Below are 21469 nucleotides of genomic sequence, written 5' to 3' on the forward strand. Positions count from 1 at the left end.
AAAGGAGTGGTTCTGCAGGGGGTGACCACAGACCACTTCTCAGTTCCTATGCTTCCTGGCTGATGTTTTGGTCACTTTTGAATGCTKGCGGTGCTTTCACTCTAGTGGTAGCATGAGACGGAGTCTACAACCCACACAAGTGGCTCAGGTAGTGCAGCTCATCCAGGATGGCACATCAATRYGAGCTGTGGCAAGAAGGTTTGCTGTGTCTGTCAGCGTAGTGTCCAGAGCATGGAGGCGCTACCAGGAGACAGKCCAGTACATCAGGAGACGTGGAGGAGGCCGTAGGAGGGCAACAACCCAGCAGCAGGACCGCTACCTCCGCCTTTGTGCAAGGAGGAGCAGGAGGAGCACTGCCAGAGCCCTGCAAAATGACCTCCAGCAGGCCACAACTGTGCATGTGTCTGCTCAAACGGTCAGAAACAGACTCCATGAGGGTGGTATGAGGGCCCGACGTCCACAGGTGGGGGTTGTGCTTACAGCCCAACACCGTGCAGGACGTTTGGCATTTGCCAGAGAACACCAAGATTGGCAAATTCGCCACTGGCGCCCTGTGCTCTTCACAGATGAAAGCAGGTTCACACGCGCATGTGACAGACGTGACAGAGTCTGGAGACGCCGTGGAGAACGTTCTGCTGCCTGCAACATCCTCCAGCATGACCGGTTTGGCGGTGGGTCAGTCATGGTGTGGGGTGGCATTTCTTTGGGGGGCCGCACAGCCCTCCATGTGCTCGCCAGAGGTAGCCTGACTGCCATTAGGTACCGAGATGAGATCCTCAGACTCCTTGTGAGACCATATGCTGGTGCAGTTGGCATGATTTCGTTTTCAAATAACGTAAAATGAGCGAGAACAAGGCCATTCTTGAACATGGAGTGAGACATTACTAATTTGTAAATAAAGCCAGTTTGTTACTTAGAATTATTTMTTTCTGTTTTTAGAGGGAGAGAAACCAAAAACAGTCTGTGTTGTGTTGCTACAGTCATCTCATGGGTCTCCCAGTCGAGGCCGGCACAGGTATTGAACCAGCATCTGTAGCAACACAGCTTGCACTTCTATGCAGTGTCTTAGACCATTGCGCCACTCAGGCGCTGTACAATGTGACCGGTCGGGAGTGGAGCAACCACTGTATATGATGGTAAAACATTCTTATGATGACTATAACATTTGTTGGTACCTTCAATTCTTACACATTTTCTGGTGCCAGGTTTCCTCCAGATGTGAAGCTTGGCATTCAGGCAAATTAGTTCAATCTTGTTTCTCATGGTCTGAGAGTCCTTCAGGTGCCTTCTGGCAAACTCCAAGCGGGCTGTCATGTGTCTTTTACTGAGGAGTGGCTTCCGTTTGGCCACTACCATAAAGGCCTGATTGGTGGCGTGCTGCAGAGATGGAAGAACCTTCCAAAAGGACAACCATCTCCACAGAGGAACTCTGGAGCTCTGTCAGTGTGACCATTGGGTTCTAGGACACCTCCCTGACCTAGACCCTTCTCCCCTGATTGCTCAGTTTGGCTGGGCGACCAGCTCTAGGAAGAGTCTTGGTGGTTCCAAACTTCTTCCATTCAAGATTGAGGGAGGCCACTGTGTTCTTGGGGACCTTCAATGCTCCAGAAAGTTTTTGGTACCCTTCCCCAGATCTGTGCCTCAACACAATCCTGTCTCKGAGCTCTACGGAAATTCCTTCAACCTCATGGCTTGGTTTTTGCTCTGACATGCACTGTCAACTGTGGGACCTTATATAGACAGATGTGTGCCTTTCCAAATCATGTCCAATCAATTGAATTTACCACAGGTGGACTCCAATCAAGTTGTAGAAACATCAAGGATGATTAATGGAAACAGGATGCACCTGAGCTCAATTTAGAGTCTCATAGCAAAGGTCTGAATACTTGTGTAAATAAGGTATTTCTGTTTTTATATTTCCAAACATTTCTATAAACCTGTTTTCGCTTTGTCATTATGGGGTATTGTGTGTAAATTGATGAGGAAAACCAAGTATTTAATCAATTTTAGAATAAGGCTGTAACATAACAAAATGTGGAAAAAGTAAAGGGGTCTGAATACTTCCCGAATGCAGTGTAAGTATTCAGAMTCTTTACTCAGTTCTTTGTTGAAGCACCTTTGGCAGCRATTACAGCCTCGATTCCTTGGTATTACTGGAKACCTAAAAATAGCTGTGCAGTGACGCTCACCATCCAACCTGACAGAGCTTGAGAGGATCTGCAGAGAAGAATGGGAGAATCTCCCCAAATACAGTTGTGCCAAGCTTGTAGCGTCATACCCAAGAAGACTCAAGGCTGTAATCGCTGCCAAAGGTGCTTCAACAAAGTACTGAGTAAAGGGTCTGAATACTTATGTAAATGTGATATTTATGTTTTATAAATGATAACCAKTTTTTTTTGTCATCTTTGTTRTTGTGTGTAGATTAGAGGAAAAAAAACATTTATTGAATTTTATAATAAGGCTGTAACATAACTAACGTTCGTCGTCTGAAGATGAGGAATCATCGGACCAAAGCGCAGCGTGGTAAGTGTTCATGTTAATTTATTAAAACAGAACACTAAACAAAATAACAAAGAGAATGAACGAAAGTCCTGTAAGGTGCAACACAAAACAACTACCCACAAAACACAGGTGGGCAAAGGCTACCTAAGTATGGTTCTCAATCGGAGACAACGATAGACAGCTGCCTCTGATTGAGAACCACACAGAAATAGAAACCTAGAATGCCCACCCCAACTCACGCCCTGACCAAACCAAAAGTGAGAAATAAAAAGGATCTCTAAGGTCAGGGCGTGACAATAACAATATGTGGAAAAAGTGAAGAGGTCAGAATACTTTCCGAATGCACTGTATACTGTCTGGTTTGAAATCAATGCATGGATATCATGAGTAATTAGCTCTCAAGACAATCATCTCAATTGGATCAGCTGGATAAGAACAAATTCTTATTTACAAGGACAGCCTACTCCTTTCYTCCCCATTGGGGAATTGAACCCCCGTCTCCCACGTGCCCGTGCACGACACAGGGATTCTTTAGCTAAATAGCCCAGCACTGTAGCCAACTCCCGACCGTCACGTTGTACAGYACCATATTTTCCGTTCCATCCTAACGGAAACCCAGAGGGTTTTTCATTTTTCTTGGAGTAGAAACACCATATCAATCAAATCAATTAAGCAAAATTTCTWRAAATCAGTCCCATATACCATGATCTTACAAAAGAAGGTTTTAAATTCTCAAGTACAGCCACTATTGATGGCTATCAAATGCTTCTCAAAGATGCCCTCTGGTGGTCAAACTAGCATTAATGGTACCAGTGGCTGGCACTTAAATAACGTGCCATAGAATTCTGCTGCACCGCGCAAGCTGTGCTGCAGTACGCTGCAAATTTTAAAGGACGAACCACTGTACAAGACAATCTGCTCTTACCTCGACGGGGACCCATCAACTTCCCTCTTTTCTGCTTCGGCCCACCACCTAAGTGGAAGAGAGGACAGTAGCAGGTAGCTGTGGTTTGTGACTACTATGATTTCCCATTGTAGCCAATTCAATTGCAGCCATTCTGTTACTGATTTTCAGTGAGTTTTAAATCACTTAATAATTCATAAACAAACTTATCAGTAAAAACAACTAATTGGTAGGCAAACCTTTACTTGTTACCTCTGAAGTTTTATTATATTCCCTCCTCATAAGGGAGAGAAATTAAAGTATCTTAAATATATGTGAGTTTTTGGTAACAGAATGACAATATTTCTTAAATTTACAGAAGGCAAATAATTTTTACAAAACTAAATATAAGTGTTGATATTAGTTGGCAGGGGTCTTTACTTCAACATTATTGTGTTTTGATGTATTCTTAATACCTTCTAAGACTTTTTCTGGTAGATGTTTTCTTAKACCACTTTTCCATCTGTTTGACCAGAAATCAAAGCCTTTGCTTATTCCTAATTTGTGGGATGGAAAATGGTAGCCTTAATTTCTCAAAAATAAGACTCTTAGCTTTGATTTGGCACCCAATTTGACATGCTTYTATGAATTTCTTTTTATATTGAAATGCTCCTATTCTGAAATATAGAGTGATCATGAATCAGAAATCTCTCACACACGTCATGAGATTAGGATACTATATATTTTTTAAACACCAACCGTCTGTAACAACAAAATCAAACGGTTTCTCCAAAAATGACCTATAGTGTCAAATATTACTCAAATATTCAACATGCATTTTACACCAAAATAAAACATATTTTGAAATTAGACAGGGCCATTCTGCAGATTATATACAGAGACAAATAGACACAATGATTCATTTCCACTGGATTGATTTCATATGGCAGGTGAGCCGCATCTTAAAGACCGATAGGCCTAGCTACTAACTAGTACATTCGGTCAATTCCCAGCCCCCCCCATCCTGTGCAAGCAGGGTTTGTTGTCACTTGATCAGCTGCTTATCTAGTCCCGCCCCCTACCAGTTTCCGGGTAGTAACAGGTTGACCAATCGAGGAGCTAGCTCACGCTGCAGGAGCACAAAAACAAAACAACTCATGCCGTCTGAACCTTTCAGTCAAACTTAAATAACTAGACGTGAGATAAAATATAATGTATACATTCTGATACCTCGGTGTAAAAGGTTACAATACATGTTTTTAAGAACTAGTGTTAATGAGAGCTTGGATTATATTAGTAATTCAATTACCACTACATCATAGCTTTGTTAGGGAGGAAAACACAAATGCAAAAATATAACAATAATAACTAACTAGCAACTACAATATTTACTACTTTAAGATGGGAATACATTTTTACCACAAACATTTCCCCATTGTATAATATGATTTCCCAATGACTCACGGGTGGAAAACAGAAGTAGGCCTGTCTGTAGCGAACTGGCAAACTTGACAGGGGACATGTAACCGACTCGTAAACAAGACTACGTTAGCTACGCGTGCAATGGCAATACTGATTCGATGATATATTGATCAGCTAACGTTACAATGACGGGACTGTCAACCGAAATGACTTTACAAAATCGAGACATATTAGCTAAATACCCAGACATAAAGTCAAGGAAACATTATTAGATTGTAAAGAAAGACCATTACATTTGGACGGTTGACGATCATAGCTCGCAGAAAATGGTGCTCAACAAGGCCAGCGTCATTGTTTAGCTTTTTCTAGCCATCGTCGTTTGAAGGATAAAGCTATATTAATTTTGCATAAAATAAATTATTCATTGTAGAAAACAATCATGGGCTGTTTTGATGAGAGCGTCACTATTAAGCAAGCCAAAACTACATTGCTTGATAAGTGCCCAAATGTCATCCAATAGGCCTACTGGCACCTGTAGTTTTCTGATCTGAGCAAACATGCAAAAATGTTTGATCACACATATCTAGCAAATATTACTACTGTTGGGTAAAATATTTAACCTATATCTGGCAACAATGTAACGTTAACCTTACAGAACTGAAACGAATCGTGTGATGCCTGATCAAAACAAAAACAAAATCTGCTTTTCTTGTCAGAAAATCTAACAACCATCAGCAGTTATTGTTCACTTACACAACACGTCAGTTGTCTTTAATCAATAAACAATCAATGCTAGAGACCTGTCACTAACTAGTTAAAATACGACAAAGATGTTTCGCCTGCCTGTTGTTTATGTTCAGAAAAGGATACAGTTTTACCACGTCGGTATCCATTCGCCTCTTGCCTGGACTTGGCGACGACATTGTTGTATTCCTTTGAGAAGTGTCAACGTAATAACGTTAAATCCGATGCTAGCTCAATACTTCAAATATATCGTATCCCTTTCACGTTTGTCCATCGATCTAAATCTGCACTTTCTCTTAACAGTAGATAATGTATGTCGCTCTCCCTCTCTCTACCTAGTTCGTTCCTGTCCTGTCCTGAAGCTTTGGGCGCGTTTGAGCAGAYTACTTTTGTTACGCCTTTCAAAGTGTGTTGCATTATGGGGATATAAATTATCTGATTTGTGCCTATATGTGGACTGCATGAGCAGAAATCATGTGATCACAGTACACTACGTTTTGCAGTCAGAGCGGAAGAGGCAAAACGGCAGGTAGCCTGGTGGGTAGGAGTGTTGGGMCGGGAACTGAAAAATTGCTGGATTGAATCCCCAAGCTGACAAGGTAAACATGTGTCATACTGCCCCTGCACAAGGCATTTAACCCACTGCCCCCCACTGGCGCCAATGGGTCGATTAAGGCAGCCCACCTGCCTTGTTTGAATGGTAAGGCAAAAGCAACCAACTGTAGACAAAAGTTGGGGGAAGTGCATCTGGGAAAGCCRAAATACAGACACTGTGTGGTTTTCCAACAGCAAGGATCAGTGCAACATGACAGTGTTGCCATTGTTTATAAAAGTTGTTCTTTATAATGAAATAAACATGTCTCWAACCCCCATATCACACACTCAAGCTGAAAATGTGTGTACAATCAATTGGTGAGAGAGAGACTCATAACACATTAATTTGTACATATCCACTGTATACATGAATTGAGGCAAAGTTGGTTCCTGTTTCAGTCATGTCTTTGATCATGTTCACGTGGGTCAAACAAAAACACCCCCATGATTGGTTGACAATAGAGCCTCCCACAATGCAGGTGATTGCTGCAGGATGAAGTTGGTGAAGAACAACTGCAGAAATTTGAAGTCGACTGCAGTCAAAACGTCATGACCTTTGATCAAATAATTTTTGTAAAGTTCGTGCAGTCAACATGTAGGCACAAGTCGGATTTTTTTTTGCCCCATAATGCAACACACTTTGAAAGGTTGTGATCATGGTTGGTAACGACTTATCAAAAGTGATCTGCTCGAACGTGCCCAGTCTTTGCTGCAGTCCACTGCAAGTTTCTGTAGTTGCTCTTCCTGGGCACCAACTTCCTGGGCACGTTAGAGCAGATCACTCTTGTCAAATCGTAAACCATCGTTGGTCACAGCTTTTCAAAGTTTATGTGCAATCAGTGAAAGCATTACCATGTTTATCTCTCAATACCACAAGGATTACGCAAGTGAAGTGTAGTCTAGTGAAGTGTAGCGTAACAGACACTCAATCAGCCTCCACAGATAGCATTATCAACACGTCAGAAGCCATGGCAATGTTTAGAATTACAGGAAATTTGCTTTAATACTGAAACATTTTCTCTCACCCTTATAAAAAAAGTGTAGTATAGCAGTACATTTGCTTTAAAAATGCAAAAATGTCTCAGTCTCATGGCAAAACATGTAGAATAGCATAAGATTATCTGTAAAACTGCAAATGTTTCTCTCTGCCCCATGAAAAAAATGTGTAACAGCTGGAGCTCCTACCTAAAAACGTGGACCTCTAGTGGTTTGAATATTGCATTTGATCTCAGGCCCTTTCTATGAACATTTCAACCCAATGAACATAATTTGCCCACAGTTTATTAGCTTAAACTGCATATCATGTTTCCCATGTTGATGATGTTCATTATGCATTATGTTTGAACCACAAGAAGATAATAAAACAAATATGAAAGTAAATTATTATATTTGCCTGTATTTACCCCCAACAAATGAAATGTTAATTAGCTGATAATGTGGGTATCATAAATAACTACAAATGCCATGATGACCTGGACGAGACTGCCGAATTGAGGCAAAGGTAAGAATCTCTGGATTAACTATGTAATGTTAGCTAAATTCAGTGGCGATGTTAGCATGAAAATCTTGGTGGGGCAAAAAAAAAAAAAAAAGTGGTATGCATGCCAGCAAAACCACTATACAACATAACACTAAACAATACATTAATTGCACTATAATGGTGACAAGCGGTGCCCACAAACTGTTAGGGCCTACATAAAGCTGTCCCAACAGCAGAGTCCCAACAGCAGTCCCAACACCTTACCACTGCTACACCTTGCTATCAGCTATTATTGCCTTTTTTTTTTAAACATAGCTGATATGGCTGACTTGCTTAAACAAATGTGGTTTCTTCTGACAATTGAGATATACAAGCTATGGCATAAAGGGGACGACAAGCGGATAAGAGGCAATCCGTAATATCTATTAAGACATTAATGAGCGAGCTAGGACGGATGTAGTCAATATAACTATTTGTTCAGCACTTTTGAAATGTACAGCGACAGAATTTAGAACATAGGCCATTCTTACAGTGTTCTCCCTGTACACCAAGTCAGAAACCATATGATAAATAAAGGGGGCATATAAGCAGACAATGAATGCTCTTACAATATTCAATGATTACATTTCTCAAAAACAGGTTATAGGCTACATGTGCACCACCAAGTCAGAACAGTATGCGAAATTAAGAGGTGATTTAAGAGGTTGAATCATRATGACATCAGTGATCTTCAGGTTGTAGCTCTAGAAAGAGCCCCAAGTTCCCAATTTACAATTCCGATTTGGTTGAAAGTTCAAAACTTATTTTGCCAGTTGTAGCTCATTTTTCCTGAGTTCCCAGTTGTCTTGAACTCACTAAAGTCAGATTTTGCAGTTCCGAGTTTACAGTTGTTTGGAGCACGGCACAAATTATGCTTCATTGACAGCATGGCCGATGTTGAATGTTTATAACTAATCTTAGACTTGGGACCACACAGACACTCCACTGAATAGCAGGATAATGATTGCTTTGCAATGCTTGAAGTTAGCCAAACCACTCATTGTTGAATTTGCGATTTCCAGTGGTGGAAAAAGTACCCAATTGTCATACTTGAGTAAAAGTATAGATACCTTAATAGAAAGTTACTCAAGTAAAAGTCCCCCAGTAAAATACTACTTGTCTAAAAGTATTTGTTTCTAAATATACTTTTAAGTATCAAAAGTAAAAGTATATGTCATTTCAAATTTCTTCAATTAAGCAAAGCAGGCGGCACCATTTTCTTGTTTTAAAAATGTATGGATAGCCAGGGGCACACTCCAACACAATTTACAAAAGATGCATTTGTGTTTAGTGAGTCCGCCAGATCAGAGCCAGAAGGGATGACCATGTTTTGTCTTGATAAGTGCGTGAATTGGACAATTTTCCTGTCCTGCTAAGCATTCAAAAAGTACTTTTGGGTGTCAGGTAAAATGTATGGAGTAAAAAGTACATTGTTTTCTTTAGGAATATAGTGAAGTAAAAGTTGTCAAAAATATAAATAGTAAAGTACAGATACCCCCCAAAATTACTTAACTAGTACCTAAAATTATTTTTACTTAAGTACTTTACACCACTGGCAATTTCCAACTTGTTGTGTAATGGTTATGTCCAATGGCCGGTGAGCACCGATACATTTGATCTATAATTTCTCTTCATTATTTCTCTTCATATGACAAGGATTAAAAAGTATTTGCCAGAAGATTGTCGACTTGATTCATGATGATGACTGCTAGCTAATATTTTGAAAGTATGACGTTGACATGATCAGTCCAATCAAAGCTACTGTTGATATAACGTGATTTGACATCATTTTATCTGTTGCCAATGACCTTGAGCCTTCGTGGATGGGCACTTCTAATTTAACTCTATGGCAGCACCCAAGGGGCTTGAATTTTCAAGCTCTACCATTAGACTTGGCGGTGACATAGTGTCTCCATGAGTGACAGAACACTGAGCCAATCACGGCGCAACGCTCCGTATTTTCTTCTGGCTTGCCCCACCACAGAAAGCACTGAGCTAGGCAGGTGGGGCTCTGCCTCACCTGAATGATGGGTCACCACTGGCTAAATGTAGTGATGAGTAGGGCTGTTACAGTGACCGTATTACCGCCACACAGGCGGTCACGTCTCATGAAAGCATTCAAATTCCACGTAAACATTTACTCACAGTAATTAGGCTTCTCCAAGCTCTGATGCTGCTGATGGTCATTAGTAGCCTACCAAACTTGCTACCTGTCAGGTACTCAGCACTCTATTGTCCCTCTAATCACTATGACACCAATGCAAATTTAACCAAAAATCTAAACAAACACTTCATGAGAGCATGTGCTCATGTTGCGCAACATTTCTATAGGCTATGCAACTGCGTGAGAAAACAGAGTGATGGCCTCTGTTAAAAAGAAGAGGATCACATCAGATTTCTATAGGCTAGGCCTACTATATTTATTTCTCAACTTTCGTAATATTAAGCACATTGCTTCTCTTAACAACAGGAATATAGCCTACCAGGCTGGCATGAAAATGAACCACGGGAAAGCGTCCTCCATTAGCTATTTAAGTGCATAGATTACATTTCCCTCCCCCTTTTTTGAGACAGGTGCATGATAATGGTCCATTCTAAATCAAAAATAATTTCACACATATTATGTAAAGACAAGATTAAATAAAGAATAGTCTGATGGGTGACAATATTAGCTTATCACTTGTAAATTGTATATTATCACTTGTGAATGATGCCCAGCGTAAGGCAAGAAACAATGCCTTTTTTGTTGTAACTTTTTCAAATCAAAGTCTCACACCTCATCTAGCCTAGCCCATAGGCCTATATGTTTTGATAAGGTTTGTACCACAACTAAAGGGGCCAAATAACTTTTTTAAATTAAGCACATTAATCCGCTTTACAAGGAGTGTAGAGCCTAACTGGCATACATAAGCAGCATGTGAGTTTCAAGTTTGGGGAAGAACATGTTCAACATAAAAATGCACCTTTATAATAAAAGCATTACATGCATAATCACACTTGCGGTCAATTTTGATAATGGTGTTTCCAGCTAATGGAACATTCGTGCTTATTGCCTACTGCCGTGTGCGCATTGCTTCGCTTATAATTTGAAGAAATAGCCTAATAGTTTATCAACATTTTAAGCTAAACGTTCTGATCTGTTGCGTCAGCCTCATTGCGCCAAAGTTTTTTTGATGCTAGTAGTTGTATTAATTTGTGATCTATCGCATCCCACGACTGTCCCAGACTGTGGTTGGAATATTTATTTCTTGCACAGAATAGGTCAACTTTTGTACTATGGGGGATAGTAGATTGACATAGGCTAGTGCTTTAGCTGTTTGCTAGACCTACTCATGTTGTTTACTGACGGAAAGTAAATGTGTACAGTTCTTCCAATATCTTCAATACGTACCTCGGAATTGGATAAGAACGAGCACATTTGCATCTCGGATGTGTCTATCTTCACTTGTAGCCTGTGAGAAAGACCCGATCACGTGATGGAGACCAAGTGAGTGAGAGGTGCTTCGGAGCACGCAACACTCAATGAGAAGGGAATTATAATTATTATATTTAGCCCAAGGGAACCCCGGCCACTGGCCGCAAAAGGCATGGATTTTTTTAGGGGGCATTACAGCCACACAAAGGGGATGCCGCCAGGAAATTTGAGGCATTATCAAGTGCTTGTCAAATTGTGAATGAGAGACTGATGAAGTGTGTACAGCCTGCGCAAAAAAACAAAGCAGAGCTCATGCCTTTCAAACAAAGTCGGATCATTAAATTCGGATCATGCAACCATACAATGTGTTAAAAATCTAATCATGTGACAAATAACTCTAAATTAAGCATATAGTAGTACCTATTTMTTTGTTAACCACTCGACACAGAATAGCCRCATGTTTAAAATAAAAAATACCATTATTTATCTTCCGTCTCTCTGTGTTTCATGATTTTCCTTAAATTCATAAGAGGCTGAATGTATCTCACATGAGAAAGCATCCGAGCGAGTGAAACAGAGCCCCTCTGTCTCTCTACAAGTAGGTCATACTTTTTTGGCCAGACAGCATCAGATAGATGGACAAAACATACAGAGACAGAGRGGTGCTGTTTCGCTCGCTCGGRTGCTTTCGCCGGTGAGATATATTAAGCCTCTTGCTAATTGAAGGAAAGTTATGAAACACAGGGAGACGAAAGATCAATTATTTAATGTATTTCACTTTAATTTGTGAATAAATAATTGTCAAGTATGATCACATTTATACCTAAATAAATGCTGCAGTTGCTGTTTTCAAAGTATTTCTGCCATTTTGTTTCATAGCTGGTAAATTAATCGCACAAAGTCAAAGAACTGCAAATCCTAGCCTATCCCACCTGGCACAACAAGTGAAGTGCTGAGTTAATTTTTAGGAGCACTGTGCACAGGCATAAAAATTGGTCTAATTTACTTGAAACGAAGTCTACTGACGTGAGACCTTGTCCTTGTGTTTTTTTTGGGCTATTTACATTGTTTCGTTCACAAGTTAGTTTGTTTTTCAATGTTTGAGTTTCAACTGCCAGGAAAGAGAAGACTACATGGCTGCTAGTCACACAAGATATCCACATAGCAAGTTGGGCGCGATGAAACAACTGAAGCCCATACATTTTCAATGATAGTGTCGAATTTGGTCAACAAAAGAAGAAATWGCTTATTTGATCTAATAAAAGTTATGTAATGCATAAGTTGTTACGAGTATACTGATATAAGTAGGACACATGACAYTCTGGCAACTTTGAGAAAATACACTTTATATTGGAGTTGTCTCGAGATGGCTATGCATATTCATGTCATGGGCTACAGTAGTAGCACAGCATCTCTCTCCATTGAATACCGGCGGTTGACATCAACAACCCTCATCGAATATTAAAAAAAGATTACAATAATTAGTTTGTTCCACCAATCCAAAGAAAGGATAGGCAGGAGCTAGACAGCCCGYCGTGCCGCTTTGTGGACAATGACTCCCRATGTTAGGGCGGAGAGACGAGTATCTTGTCAGTATATCCATAACCTTGAATAAAATGAACTTTATTCAAATACTCTGCAACRTTGCATCGTAATTGACCAATTGAATGCAGACCGTGGGGGAGAGAATGACACTGAATTGGCCAACTCCCATTCGTAAAATCTGGTACCATAGCTAGCATACAGAAATTGGTGGTGATAGTCAACGTCGTTTTTAACTGTCATGYAGTTGATTGAGGATGATGACATGAACATGTATTGGGGTCAGAGGCGACCCGTCATTCAGGGCAGGTGAGGCAGAGTACTTCTTACTAGCAAATTAGGTACTGTTTTGAAAACATTACAAAGCATGCTCATCCGTTTTTTTGTGTRTTTTGTTGGTGTAATTTTAGCGATTTTATTTTGGCTGGTAAAAAATCTGAGTGGCTGGTGGACCAAAAAGTTAGTTTCAGGCCCTGGACACACCCCTCACTGTGTTAATTGGCTGCACTAATTGTACTGTTTGTCTACATAACCTGCTTCAAGCATTTACCATGTAACCCTGAGGAAGGCACTGCATGCCAAAACGTTGGTTGCTACACCAATTAAATGCTTGGGAGCATAATTAGAGTGTGCGACTTTCTTTTTATAGTATACTTTCTGTTAGTAAGCTTCTCAAAAATGTTAGGGGGTGTGCATCAGCTTATGCCTTTTACTAAAATGTGTAACAGCAACATTTTCTCTGAGCCTTATGGCAAAGATGTCAGTTCAATGTGTAGTTTTGATTTACATTTGGTTGAGTTGTCAATTTACATGAATTCAATGACAAATCAACAAAAAGGTCACTGTGTCATTCGATTTAGGTTAAAAGTTAAGTAAAAAAAAATATGAAATTCCCTTAAATTGATTACTTTTTAATAATCCAATCAGTATTCCACGTTGATTCAATGTCATCACATTTATTTTTTGTTGTTGAAATTACATGGAAATAATGTTGATTTAACCAGTTTTTGCCCTGTGGGATGAGATTAGCTATAAAACAGAACATTTTGATATTTGGCACATGTTAAAAAGTGTAGAATTGCAGGAAGTTAGCTGTTCGCCACTGTGCAGCAGGTAATCAGCCGGTCATTTTTTATTGGCATCACTTGTGTTGAGTTTATATAGGCGACCAGTTTTAAATTGATAGGCCACTGTGGAGTGGATTTACAGTGGTTAAAATGGACATGTAAAATGCAAAAGTCAATCAGTCAGCCATTTTTCTACCAATCCCTTAGCTTTYCTCAAACTAAGTTAAGACATTTACCATTCCAGATTTGGTGTCATTTGGTCCTATGGTTCACGAGCATAAGAGTTAAGTATTTTTTGTATATTTTAGCATATTAGCGTATGTGCATATGAATATACTGGTATAGCGTGGCCATCTTTGAATGCATTCATGTTATTTTCTCTTTTGTTATGAGTCCTAAGACCAAATTTGGAGTGAACCTCACTTTTAGTCAGGGCCTAAAATGTACTTTTTGGTCTACCAGCCACTGTGTCAGGTAAATCTACCAGCCACTTAGATTGTTTACCAGCCAAAATATTTTGGCCTGCTAAAATTACACTAACAAAAAGCCCCMAAAAATGGATTAGCATGCTTTGTAATGTTTTTAAAACAATACATGTATTACTAGTAAGAATTCATGTTGTATTTTGTTTCATTTCATGGAATGTTTTACCAAAATATCACAGATAAGACAAAAATATTCACATTGTGCATGTTTTTACCTGTGCGAGTGAGAGAGACTGACTAAGCCATAGGTTCCCACACAGCACCCATGCAGTGCCTTAGTAGAGGTGACCGGTCCGCTCCTGATTCCCAGGATCATCATCTTGGTCGGCGTCCTGCAGCTGGAGCCGCTTGCCGGGGAGGGKGTACTGTCATGTGTRCTCCCTCCCCGGCCTCTAGGTCACCAGGCTGCTCGTTATGGCGCACACCTGTCACCATCGTTAAGCRCATCAGCGCATTATGACACTCACCTGGCCTCCATCACCTCCTTGATTGCCTKCCCTATATATGTGACTCCATTTGGTTCCTTCCCCAGGCGTCATTGTTTCTGTTTCATGTCTGTGTGCTGTTCGAGTTTCTTGTTTTGTATGATGTTTTATTTTATTAAAACACTCACTCCCTGAACTAGTTTCCCGAMTATCAGCGCTCTCTTCACAGACCAATACTAACGCAACTTTAGTGCATTCAGACTCCGCTAAAGAATGATGGGATTAGATTAAACTGGCCCGGGTTGAACCAGTTTTTTTTWWATTATATTTTTATTTAACCTTTATTTAACTAGGCAATTCAGTTAAGAACAAATTCTTATTTACAATGACGGCCTACCAGAAGGCAAAAGGCCTCCTGCGGGGACTGGGGCTGAGATTAAAAAATATATATATGTAGGACAAAACACATTATGGCCAGTCACTTGACCGGGCGAAGCCGGTGAGGGAGGCACACCCTGCTCAAATTGAACAGTAATCTGCGCCGCTCGGTCATGTTGTCTACAAGGCAGCATGATCCAGTGTTTGGAAACATAAATCTTATTTACATAAAATATATGTTTCAATTTTCAAAGTAGATTTCATTGGTTATGCAGATAAAACATTTTTCTCAAAAGCAATCACTTTTGCATGTAAAAACCGGATCCTACTCATTACTCCACGTGCTTAACCTACATCACTTTTGTTTTCAGCCTAATTCGATGTCAGCCAGAAATGGGCACCCRGCTCATGCCCAGGAGGCAGCCTGGTTTGAAATCGAATGTAAACTATCTCTCCTACACTTGGTCAAGCACTGTCTTCCTCTTCAATCCCACCTCCCCTCTTACAGTCTGCAGAGCTCCTCTCCAGCTTTCACTTTTGGACCAGGGAGGCTTTCTCTCCTTCAGTGTCTGTCTCTGGGTTTGGATGTATGTTTGTCATGGAGTGGTGTTCTCCGATGTCTCGCTTTCTCTGTTCTATTTATCTCTGAGTCTGTTATGTTGTGGTTATTGTCATAATCATTATAGGAAACAATAGACCTGTGTGGCCCCCTATTTTCCAGTGTCTGAAATGTTTAAATACACCTCATCATACTGATATGACGGATGGGCAGTTAATCGATACACACAGAACTAAACTACCTCCCCATCCACAGTGCAGATGTTACAAAGCATGTCAATAAGAAATAGTTGATTATTCATTTAACCTGGTGACTATTTCAAAATTAACTTGTCGTATAGAGAGCACATTAAACAAATGCTTGCTATTCTGATGTTTACTTTGTGTGATCGCTAGCCCTATTTAGCTAGATTCTTAAACAATCCAAAATATTTAAGCATATGCATCTTAAAAGMTGCCTGCTTGTGTAGGTGTACACAGTTCAGTGCAGTCATGTTCTTGGTCATTTGTGCAGAAGATTATAGAATTACTAGAGGGATAATGGCTCTGGGTAGAAATCTGCTGGAAACCCACTGGATTACTTCACCGCAGTTTATTATACTAATTTATGTCTCTAGATCGGCTGTCTATAACACACTGATGAGAAATGACAGAGTCTAGGCCTACACATCTATGGCTCTCCAGCCCATGCAAAACATGTAGGGGAGGTCAAGTCAACAAGGGTAGAGGTGCAGGATACACATTTTTAGATTGGAATCTAGCCAATGTTTCAGGGCTGCATTCCATAACGGTTCCCTCCGCTCTATGGTTCCCTCCTGACCTCACCCCCCTCATGGATATGGCTGGACTAAATAAGTGAAAACAATATGTCAGATCAAAACTAGGTGGCGCTATTGCTTACATCTACATGGTTATCTCCCCCACCTCAGGTCACTGTGTCTCCCTAGCGCGCAGTGGGCACCGGTGTGTGGCAGACAGTGCCAACCTGTATGTGTTTGGAGGGTACAACCCTGATTTTGAGGAGGCATGCGGCTCAGAGAACGAGGACTACCCTCTGTACAGGGAGCTGTGGAGATTCCACTTCGCCACGGCTACCTGGCAACAGGTCCACACAGAGGGCTACATGCCCACCGAGCTGGCCTCCATGTCGGGAAAGAGTTGGAGATTGTCTGTCTTTCTGTCCATTATATGTACAACTATCCATTGCAGAATTAACTTGTTAAACCATTAATTTCAGTCCCTGGTCAGACTAAGAGCAGACAGTTGAACAGTTTTGGGTTTTTCTCTGTGTCCCAGCTGTCTTACACAGCAACAATCTATTGGTGTTTGGGGACACTGGGATTCCTTTTGGAGAAAGCAACGGGAATGACATGCGTCTGCAACGTTCACACCAAACGCTGGAACCTGCTCAACTGCCGAAGGAAGAAACCCAACCAAATCTACAGGTAAAGAGCTGTCATCTGCTCCCCACTGACGCGTTGTGTGGTCTGTGGAGAGTTAGCGGTTAGCTTCAAACCTGGGCTGTGGTATGTTCCAATAGTCCTGTATGGCTTCCTTTCCTTATCTCCTTTCCTTTCTGACCTCTGATCTAAAAAGATTAGATTGGTCAAAGTGAATAACTGACACATAATTACCAAGTTATTTACTTTGTTACAGTCAAACCTACTGCATAGGATGATCACATTGAAAATACTGAAATGTAGGCCTACACACACACACACACACACACACACACACACCACACAGCCCCTGCAGCACAAAGCAAGCTTATTGAAGCACACCTAGCCTACTTCTTTGCCTCTTGACAAATTTGGTGATGCAGAAACAAAAGACAATGGCTGTCGGAATATCTCTGAATATTTTGCCAAGGAAACATTTTGAGTGGGTGTCAAGGTATGTCAACAGTTAGGGAGACTTTTTCAAATGGGATTGAGTGAAGTAGAGTAGCAGCAAATATTTTGAATGAGCAACTAACGAGCATAGAGAGCCTCACAAGTTTGACGAAATTACATATCTTTTTGTATAATAAGTCTATTGACTTACTTTTGTAGATCTTCGTTAGAAATGCGCATTTTGTAAGAAGCCTAGTTATCTATCCTTTCCAAGTTGAGCAGGATTCMTTTTGGAGAAAGCAACGGGAATGATGTACTTGTCTGCAACTGTAATGATTGTCGAAACAACATTCGGACCAAGGCGCAGCGTGATATGGGTTCCACATCTTTTTATTCGTGAAACGCACAAAACAATCAAAAAACAGCAATGATACGTGAAGCTCTGGAGTGCTCACAGGCAACAACACAAAAAAAAGATCCCACAAAACACAGTGGGGAAATGGCTGCCTAAATATGATCCCCAATCAGAGACAACGATAAACAGCTGCCTCTGATTGGGAACCGTACCAGGCCAACATAGAAAATAACAACCTAGATTACCCACCCTAGTCACACCTAACCACCACAGAGAATAAAAAGGCTCTCTATGGTCAGGGCGTGACAGCAACGTTCACACCAAACGCTGGAACCTGCTCAACTGCCAAAGGAAGAAACCCAACCAAATCTACGGGCAGGTAAAGAGCTGTCATCTGCTCCCCACTGACACATTGTGTGGTCTGTGGAGAGTTAGCGGTTAGCTTCAAACCTGGGCTGTGGTATGTTCCAATAGTCCTGTATGGCTTCCTTTCCCTATCTCCTCTCCTTTCTGACCTCTGATCTAGAAAGATTGGTCAAAGTGAATAACTGACACATAATTACCAAGTTATTTACTTTGTTACAGTCAAACCTACTGCATAGGATGATCACATTGCTGCTGATGCACACCAGAGATAATATAGTAGACGGTATGTGTCAAAAAGGTATTGATGAGCTATTTCTGTGTCCATGTCCTTTCCGGATGTCCTCATGCTGTTTATGGTGTGCTTATGTAACGTGGTAGTGCAGCTGTTTCTTTGAAGTAAAGCAAATGTTTGCAATAAAAGTAATGGCCTGATGATTGATGTGAGGTGACCTTGTTGAACTGAAAGAAATTGTGTTTGAAAAATGTGATACAGTTGGGAATTTTTCTTGTGAACTTGTGGAGCTGCTGTACATCTTGTGACCCCTTGTATTGTAAGGACCGACGCCGGAGATGAGAAGCAGGTACGGGGAGTCAACATTTAATCAGCAACAAACAGGTAACAAGATAGGCACAGCGTCGGCACACGGGTAAACAAGGACATACGACAATCAATGCTGAAGCAGGGAACAGAGCGGGGAACCAGACATATATAGGGAAGGTAATGACAGAGGTGATTGAGTCCAATAATCGCTGATTCGCGTGACGGGGGAAAGGCAGGTGTGCGTAATAATGGTGGCAGGAGTACGCAATGCTGGGGAGCCTGATGCCCTCGAGCGCCGGGGGGGAAGAGCGGGAGCGACACGTATATGGAAAAGTAATGTCCGGGGTAGGTCTGCCTGAGTATAAGTAAGTGTTAGACTTGTCTTGTGCCTAGTCTMACACATATAAACTACAGAAAACATGTCTCCTAGACCAATTCTAAGTGTATTGTGTCCTTCATGGTCTGGGACACAATGAAAAAAACATCTTAAGCCATTGTTGGCTCACTCCGACTGGCCGTTAGACTGGGGGTAGAACCCAGAGGACAGGCTGGCCGACGACCCAATGAGGGTGCAGAACACCTTCCAGAACCGGACGAGAACTGAGGGCCAGGGGTCGGAGACCATGTCCACGGCAGTCCATGGATCCGGAAGACGTGCTGCACCATGACGTGCTGCACCACCACCATCAAGGCCCTCCAGTACCAGAGGCAGCAAAGCAACCCCGCAGCATTATCGAACCACCCCCATCAACAAATAGCTGCCTGTTAGCTCTTATTTGAATGAGCCTAATACCCCCTCTGACTTTAAATCTCGTAGGGGGTTTGAGCTATTGTACCTTAATATGCATAGTATGATTTCAAAAATCAGCAAGTGACATTTGGGTACAGGACTCATGTCCTGACATTCGGGTTCTCTCAGAAATATGGTTAAATGGTTCTGTCTCTGATAAAGGCTTGAAGTAAATGAGTACAATGTATTTTGTTGTAGATGTGTCCATAAMCCAGAATACACATGTATTTGTTGCTGGGATTTACCGCACCCCTGCTGCCATGGCAGATGGTTTTGGTGCTATATCTGTGTTTAACACATTTTCTGTCCTCGGAGCTGGTCATTTTAGGGGATTTCCCAGGACTCAGATCAATAGTATATGCATTGATATTAATCTTACTCAACTGATCTCAAAACCCTCCCCGGCTAAATGTGAAAAACCTGTTAACTCTTTATTGATTAATTTAACTCTGACTAATAACCCCCATAAATCAAATCAAAATCAAATCTATGATTATTTCTCACCTTACCGTGAAATGCTTACTTACAAGCCCTTAACCAACAATGTTTAGGGGGGTGTGCCTGCAACCTGTCCTCCTGAGCGCATCTACGCCCCCACGGAGGGGGATCGGCTGTTGACCTGGTCACACACATCCCTCGCCGCTGGACACCAAGGTATCACCCGCACTAGTCAATCCATCTCCGCTAAGTACTGCTGGCCCAACTTGGCACAGGACGTCGTCCGTTATTTTAATTCATGCCCCGTCTGTGCCCAAACAAAATCTCCCTGGCACACTCCAGCAGGGAAACCCCGCCCCCTTCCCATGCCTCAGAGGCCTTGGTCCCATCTGTCCATAGATTTTGTCACGGATCTTCATTCATCTGTTGTTTTCATCGCTATTATGGTTGTTGTGGACAGATTTTCTAAATCCTGCAGTTTTCTCCCTCTTTCTGATCTCCCTACCGCCCTCCAGGTCGCTGAGGCACTGTTCCAGCAGGTCTTCCGACACTATGGCCTTCCAGAGGACATGGGCTMCGACCATGGCCCCCAATTCATGTCACGGGTGTGGAGGACCTTCATGGAGAAGTTGGTGCTCATGGCCAGCCTCACTTCCGGGTACCGGCCTCAGTCTAACGGGCAGGTGGAGAGGTTGATCCAGGAGCTGGGGAGGTTCCGGAGGAGTCACATCCAGGACCGGCAGGTGTAGTGGGCCCAATTCCTTCCCTGGGCGGAGTACAACCAGAATTCATTACGTCACTTCTCCACCGGGCTGATTCCCTTCCAGTGTTTTCTGGGTTATCAGCCAGCCCTGGCTACGTGGACCCCGAACCAGACCGAAGCTCCTATGGTGGACGAGTGGATCAGGCATGCAAAAGAGGTCTGGAACGATGCCCACGTGAGGATCCAGCGTGCTGTCCGCCACCTTAAGGATCAGGTGGATAGCCACCGCAGTGAGGCTCCCGTGTTCCATCCTGGTGATCGAGTCTGGCTCTCCACCAGGAACCTCCCACTCTGCCTGCCCTGTAATAAGCTGAGTCCCTGGTTTGTGKGGCCATTCAAGGTCCTCCGGAGGGTCAATGAGGTGACATATAGATTACAGCTCCCCAGTGACTACCAGATCTCACCCTCGGTGGTTCCTGGTGGTTCCTGGTCCCCTGGTTGAGGCTGTCCCCCACGACACCCCATCCACATCGACGGAAGCCCTGCCTATGCTGTCAGATCCCTCCTGGTCTCCCAACGTCGTGTGGGTTGGCTCCAGTACCTGGTGGACTGAGAAGGCCAAATCTCAAATCAAATCAAATTGTATTTTTCAAATACACGTGGTTAGCAAATATTAATGCGAGTGTAGCGAAATGCTTGTGCTTCTGGTTCCGACAGTGCAGTGTCGTGTCTTTGCTATCATTAAATTGAAGACTTATAGTTTTTATCAAAGATTCCTGTAATTAGGGATTACGTGATCAACTGAGTAATAACGTAACTAATTAACTATGAATTCGAGGGCACSAGGGAAAGTAGTCAGATTACAAAATTATAATTTCCCAATATAACCTTTCAGATATTTTCATATCTG

The 21469-nt window shown here is 41.9% G+C and overlaps 1 protein-coding gene across 2 annotated transcripts in view; it reads right to left on the reverse strand.

The window, feature by feature from the left end:
• Window positions 1–5965, reverse strand: part of LOC111962564 (ubiquitin-conjugating enzyme E2 H) — a 28379-nt gene extending 22414 nt beyond the window's left edge. Inside the window, exon 1 of one of the 2 annotated variants that reach the window (XM_023985724.3) lies at window positions 5678–5965. In XM_023985724.3, the coding sequence (XP_023841492.1) occupies window positions 5678–5730 (53 nt within the window). In that variant the 5' untranslated portion in view covers window positions 5731–5965. The remainder of the gene's footprint in view (window positions 1–5677) is intronic. The other variant, XM_070443129.1, reaches the window with a different exon arrangement.
• Window positions 5966–21469: the final 15504 nt, after the last annotated feature.

Source organism: Salvelinus sp. IW2-2015, linkage group LG4q.1:29, assembly GCF_002910315.2.
Source record: "Salvelinus sp. IW2-2015 linkage group LG4q.1:29, ASM291031v2, whole genome shotgun sequence".
Lineage (NCBI taxonomy): Eukaryota > Metazoa > Chordata > Actinopteri > Salmoniformes > Salmonidae > Salvelinus > Salvelinus sp. IW2-2015.